Source organism: Sinocyclocheilus rhinocerous, unplaced genomic scaffold, assembly GCF_001515625.1.
Source record: "Sinocyclocheilus rhinocerous isolate Xijiao unplaced genomic scaffold, SAMN03320098_v1.1 scaffold303, whole genome shotgun sequence".
Classification (NCBI taxonomy): domain Eukaryota; kingdom Metazoa; phylum Chordata; class Actinopteri; order Cypriniformes; family Cyprinidae; genus Sinocyclocheilus; species Sinocyclocheilus rhinocerous.
The window spans coordinates 763,667-770,731 of record NW_015656152.1 but is presented as its reverse complement, the minus strand read 5'-3'; the positions used below and the strand labels follow the sequence as shown (position 1 = coordinate 770,731).

At 39.8% G+C, this 7,065-nt stretch overlaps 1 protein-coding gene across 1 annotated transcript in view; it reads left to right on the top strand.

Annotated features, from left to right (window-relative positions):
- Positions 1 to 6,356, top strand: part of LOC107719372 (GRB2-associated and regulator of MAPK protein 2-like) — a 23,744-nt gene extending 17,388 nt beyond the window's left edge. Inside the window, exons 4-6 of the mRNA XM_016526782.1 lie at positions 371 to 1,489; positions 3,865 to 4,025; positions 5,250 to 6,356. Coding sequence (XP_016382268.1) covers positions 371 to 1,489; positions 3,865 to 4,025; positions 5,250 to 6,009 — 2,040 coding nt within the window. The 3' untranslated portion in view covers positions 6,010 to 6,356. The remainder of the gene's footprint in view (positions 1 to 370; positions 1,490 to 3,864; positions 4,026 to 5,249) is intronic.
- Positions 6,357 to 7,065: the final 709 nt, after the last annotated feature.

The window sequence follows — 7,065 nt, the reverse complement described above, 5'->3', positions numbered from 1 at the left end:
TTGACAGGCAGGTAGGAAAGCCAATTAAAACGCTCGGACCGAGCGAGTTGATTGGACGAAGATTTCTTGGTCCTACGCCTTCCACAGAATATATAAATACAGATAAATACATTTAGACCACTTAACTTAATGCTTGCTATCGGGATGTGAAGAGACTTTCAACCAGCATAACAAAAAAATTTTCTTAAGACAATCACCTATTGTACCTTTAACTAATTTTAGGCTTGATTATAGTTTAACTGCTATAAATTACGAGTAGCCTGTAGCTTGACAAAGAAGGTTCGTCCTGGTCTCTAACCTTATGGCATCAGTAATGTGTTTTTTTGTTAAATGCTAATACATCTGTCTCTCTCTCTTCCTCTCGCTGTAGGTGGTGTCTGGGGAGTTTACGGAGGATAGTGAGTTGTATAATTTCTCTCTGCAGGCGGGAGATGAATTAACCCTCATGGGCCAGGCAGAACTGCTCTGCGTCCAATCAACTCGCGAGAAATCCCGCCTGACTGCGCTACTGCGGCGACTGGGCAAAGCAGGCGGAGCTCTGGGACGTCCCGCCCGCACGAAGATGCCTTGTTTGATATGCATGAACCATCGGACCAATGAGAGCGTCAGTTTGCCGTTCCAGTGCCGCGGGCGGTTCTGCACGCGTTCACCACAGGAGCTGCAGATGCAGGGAGGTGAACACACCGTGCGCAGCATCATCGAGCGCGTGCGGTTACCCGTGAACGTTTCCGTGCCGTCGCGACCTCCTCGCAACCCGTATGACCTGCACGCAATCCGCGAGGGCCATCGATATAAACTCCTCAGCATCATCAGCAAAACTGTGGTTCTCTGCTGCATACTTCGCAAAGAGGAAGTCACGCCGTCTCACTTCCTGTTATTAACGGACATGCCGCGCTTCACTCTGCCGGAGGGTTTATTGCGTGCGGACGCTTCCTACCAGCAGGTGGTGCTACAGTGCGCTCTGTGTTGCCAGGAGAGCTTTGACCCGGACGATTACTCGCGTGCTGTGCGTGAAGTCAAGACGGATTTCTCCGAGGAGTGTCTCAGCCCACAGCGGATTCGGGTGTGCGTTCAGGGCTACGGGCACGACGAGCTCGGGACGTCCCTGCAGAGACTGTCTCTGTGCGTTTATGGAGGCGGAGCCATCACGCACACACACACGATCTCACACGGCTGCAGAGACTCGCTGGTCGACTCGCACACGCTGCCCTCTAGCGACGGAGAGGAGCGAGAATACGTCACACCCGATTGGTCAACAGAGACGCAGGAGATTCCGTACGAGGAGCTCTGGACCAATCAGAGTTCTGGAAGTTTTGGGTTGACGTCTGAGAGCGCAGTGAAGGCGGAGCATAACCTCATATCCTTCCACTCCACTACCACGTCATTGGAGGGAACGGTAGGCTCCACACATGTAGCCATGGTGCAGATGGAAGCAGGAAGAGTGTCGAGAGTATCGACTCCCCCTCCTGTCCCACCCAAATCTGAAGCTGTAAGCAGCCATTTTACACAGATTTTCCATTAAAATTCAAAGCTTTTGCCTCATATTGCTTTTTTTTTTATTAAAAAAAAGTGAAAAACATACCCTATATATATATATATATATATATATACACACACATATATACACATTTTTTAGAGTGAGATTTTCATTATGGGGGAAATATATGTATTCGTTATAAAATAATGCCACTTCAAAAAATCTTAATAGGTTTAATTTTATGTAAGTCAAATTTAAATATTAAGTGTATATATATAAAATTGTAATTTTATCTAAATTTGTAAAATAGTTTTTTGTTATTTTTTATTTAAAAAATAGTTAATAATTAATAATAAAGTACAATAAATAATAAAATATATAAATATAATTTCTTTGTAACTATTGATTTGGGGGTGAAATATTCTGGACATGTTCTTGACCAGTTTTGTAAGATTCACTCTTTTAGATATTTCTCTAGCATTATTGGGCTTATGACCCTGAGCTCAGCTGTACTGTAGTTCAGTAACCCTCTTTATTCTCATGAGATTCACTTTTCTTCCTCAGTTCTTTTGCCACGGTCCCACATGCAAACACACACACACACACACACATTAATATGTGCTTTGTGGCCCAAACAGTATCACGCAGCACTGCTGCCCTAGACTAAAGACTAAATAATTGATAGTATTGCTTTTAAAGGCTGAATAATGAGCATACGTTTGTGTCGAGAGTATCGACTCCACCTCCTGTCCCACCCAAATCTGAAGCTGTAAGCAGCCATTTTACACAGATTTTCCATTAAAATTCAAAGCTTTTGCCTCATATTGCTTTTTTTTTTATTAAAAAAAAGTGATACTGGAACAGAGCATATACACAGCACACACACACTCACAGAAACATAATCACACATCATCTCAGCCAGTGTCTTTTCAGGTGTGTTTTGAGTCATTCATTTGTGTGCTTATAATGTACACTACAAAAACACAGTGACAGTGTTTCAGGCATTACAGGCCAGGAGGCATTTTAGTGCCATAACTATGTGAATCATTAACTGATATAATAGTAATATGAGGAGCTACCTGAATGTTTTATACTAATAATACAGGTGGTAAAACAGTTTCTAGAGTAGCAACCTTTTCTGTTTTTACTGACATGTTTTACCATGTAAAACAAACAGTATATAAACAGAAAACTACCTGAATGTTTTATACTAATAATACAGGTGGTAAAACAGTTTTTAGAGTAGCAACCTTTTCTGTTTTTACTGACATGTTTTACCATGTAAAACAAACAGTATATAAACAGAAAAACAAACATCTCTTCTCATCAGGATGTAGAGCTGGAATTAAAGTCTTTTTGACACTGTTGACTGAAATTACAGCCTTTCTCTTTTACCCTCTTCTCTCTCTCTCCCACACACAGAGGGTTCAGGCCTGGCCTGTAATTTAGCTTCCCAAACACACACACACACACACAGTCTCTGGTGTATTTGCTGAGGAAGGAACTGTGTCCCAGAATCCCAAAAGAGGAAATTTAGACAGCGATAACAGATATTAAGGAGTTTATCATCATGATGATCATTGAGACAATATTTCCATATTAACCGTAATTAGGAAACAAGCACTTGTAAACACTGGTTTACTGCAGAGTTTGTCTGAAACTCTAATTAAAGAATCATAAAAAGAGGTTCAGTTTCAGTTTGTGATTTCTTTTGCTGATTGTATTGTTGTGTATACTGTTTAGAGTTATTAAAAAAGGACATATATTGATCTCGGAATAAAGGTTTTGTGGATATTTGATTTAAATGAACCTATTTAAATATTAAAATATAGTTTAAATGATTTCAAATTTATTAACACAGTTTCCATAAAATTTACTGACTTATAACTACATTTTTTGTCTCTCCAGTGATTTACACATCTGCTACAATAACGGATTTGAATTATCTTCATATCTTTTATTATATGCAATTATTTGTGATTACTTTGATTAATTAATCATCGGCATATCATGTAATTATTTCAACTGACAGCCCGAGATAAAGTTAATTTCATAGTATTATATTCTGTTAATATAAGATTTTTGCCTCCATTTAACAAACTTAACAGTGTTCTGTATTTAGTTTTCAATATTCAGTGTTTAATAATGATTGTTTGGTATTGAATGTTCTATTTGTTCCATATTCTGTGTTTAATATAAATGATTCTATATTCTGTATTTATTATTTGATTTTCTGTGTTCAGTATTAATGACATAGGAATATGTTGTTTAACTTTCTCCTGGAAATAAAGTGACATTTACTTAAAAACCAGGTCTTGAGTTGTGAGGAAGACAACAGCAAGACTGTGTAATATAACTGTTCTTTTGCATTTCTTCTCTCTGTCTAGGTGAGAGAAGAGTGTCGTTTCTTAAACGCTCCTCCTGTTCCGCCCCGCTGTGCTAAAGGCCCCGCCCCCAGCCCTCCAGTTCCCACCCGCGTACCTAAAACTCCGCCCACACAGACGCTCAACCCAAACCTCTCATTTTATTCCTCTGGACTGCAAGAAAGGTAAAAATTACTATTGGAGGGGTTTAAATAGAATTGTTTTAAGTACTTATTGGTTGGAAATACGTAGGAATGGGAATCAAGAGGAAGCACTGATAATTGAACTATAGCAAATACTATGAAACAAAATACCTAAAGAACAAAAATCATTAGCATTCATTTTTGCATATTTGCATTAATTTATTATGAAAAGTTGCAAAAAGGCCCACACACTATAAATAGGGATGTAAGGATTCACTCAACTCACGATGTGATACAATTTACTCACATTTACTCGCTTTATTTTTTTTTACAAAATGAGATTTAAGACAAATTATAAATGATAAGGTGTACTTTTATTATTGCTTGGACAAAATGCTGCACATTTTTGTGAAAGTGAAATATGTCAAATAACGAAATTTTAAAACAAACCCCAAATCAAATAAATAATACAAATAAAAGAAATCTCTTCATATAAACAAACTAAGGCTTTTTAATGTGCTCTTTCCATTTAAAATTAGAGGCAACCACTTTATTTGAATCATAATCCAAACAAAGATGCTGCATACATGCAGCATGAGCAGTTTTTAATCTAAATTAGATTGCATAATTTGAAATTTTACACAAAAACAACGCTCTGACTTTAGTTTTGTGAAACTATACTACATAAAATATATCTGCACGAAACAAAAACAGCAGATGTGCTGAATGAAAACGCATATTCATTCTCTGCCAGCAGGTGGCACTTATGGAACAGCGCCACCTGTTGGCATTACCTTGGTTGCCACTGTAAACACAGCAGTGCTGCGCTTATGAACATTACTTTAATATGCATTAAACAGAGGCAAGATGAAAAGAAAATACCCTCTAAAGTTTTCTAATGGCAGTCATTTCCCCTCAGTCAGACCCCAATTGTATCACGATTCGTTTAACATCTCAACCTATTAGAATTGTCTCATATTTGTATCGATTTTCAACCGGCTCGGGGTGCATCAATACATCCCTAACTATAAAGGTAAAAAAAGACAACAAAAAAGCAAATGCAAGATAAAAACCACAGCTCAACATGAGCTCAAGCGCAACATGACCTTCAATGCACTGGGCACTCACATTTGCTTTTTTCTTGTCCTGCTTTTTTTTGCAACTTTTCAACTGTTTGGATTGTTGTGGATTACAACTTTAAAATCTTTTTGTTGAGTTTTTGGTGATTTATTCATTTATTCATTTTAATACAACTCTCTCTATCAGTTCTGCTCCTCGAAGTGGCAGCAACTCTCCATCGCCAGACTCTTATTCTCTGTATTGCTACCCGTGCACCTGGGCTGACTGTGTGACCTCCGACCCCTGCCCTGATCCCACACAACCCGCACAGGCCTGTTGGTCCCACCCACGAGGAGGCGGGGCCTACACCTCCAACATCCTCAATACACCTCTACTCAGTACTGACTCCGCCCAAAAGAACTACTCCACCTGCCCTAGACCGCGGCCGGTGGTGCAAAACCGCTTTGCACCGTTCGGCGCCCTAAACCCTTTTGCCAATCCGGGACACGCCCACGCCTCCTCCGATTGGCTCACCACTGGTAGGAACTCTCCCACTCTGATACCCGACCTCATTAGCTCTACCCCCAAGGAGCCTCAAGCCAATCAGGGAGGTTCAGAAGGAGGCCCTGAGACTCCGCCCAGACCCGTGAAGAGTTCAGAAGAGGACGCGGTCGCCGCAGACCCCGCCTCCAGATCAGTCGCCGTGGCAAAGGGGGCAGAGGGAGGGGCCGGGTCATCTTGGCGACCCCCAGCAGAGCTCTGCTGGCTCTCGGTGGAGGAGGTTTCGTCCAGTCTGCGGTTCATCGGCCTTTCGGATGACGTGATTGGTCTGTTCAGCCGAGAGAGGATTGACGGCTCTATTTTCACTCAGCTGACAGAGGAAATCTTGTCTGAGGACTTTAAACTCACCAAACTACAGGTCAAAAAAATCATGCAGTTCATCAAGGGATGGAGACCCAAGATATGAGCAGCATCCTCGTGAATTTAAGGAATGTTTTTGTTTTGAGAGACACAAGAGTACTCCAGCCACAATGAGTGCTTCTGCTCGGACTATTTCAGATGTTTTATAAGTGTGTTTGTGTGTGGGTGTCTGAAATACACCTCTCTAATCGAAGGACTGACAGATTGTGACTAATATATTATGGAGCACTATTTGATGTTTTTGTTATGAATATTTTTATTCCTGGGGTGGGATGGTTTTGTGTGCCTTCAGTGGACAGTCAGAACTTATGGTGTGGCTGTTCTGCTGTCTTTCAAGGGTTTACTGACTGTGTTTTGAGCACTTTTGTCTGTTTTCTGGTAACCTCACATGTTTAACAGCTGGATTTGGGACTTGGATGAATCTCATGAAACCTGTCAGGAACATGTCCTGGTCATATTTCACCACAAAATCAAAAACTAAAAATAAATGAATCATCAAATGTAGCTTAAAGAAAATTGTCATTTTAAAATAATTAAGACCAGTAATTACATTAAGATCATCATTATTATTATTATTTTGGATTATGTCATTATTTTCTTGATGTTTAAACACATTTAAACCCTAAACATTGTTAATGTTTGAATGTAAGAGAATCTCATTTTCATTATTGTAATGTGGAAAAAAAGTTTAAATAATTTTAAGTAAAACAATGTATTTATATATATAAAACAGAATCTAAAGAGGACCATTGAGAATAATCAGAATAAACAGTAAAAGTTACTGCAGTCCGTAACTATTTTGGTTAAAATGATCCGAAATCAATATTTGAGCAAGTACATAACCAGCCAGTGTTCGAAATTATCGCCTTACTTCAGCCCGATTCACAACAGTTAGCTTATAATAATGTTTTCTAATTTGAGTGGTACGGGTAGGTTTTTGCGGGAAATTCGAGCATGCCGCTGCGTCATTACGTCACGTCTGTAAACATAAAGAACCTGTCCCGGCTACTAGGCTATCGCACGTGAGGATCCTGCAGGTGGCCGATCGTTTATAGCCTTTTATCACAGCAGCTGGAATAATTAAATGTATCATTTTGATGGC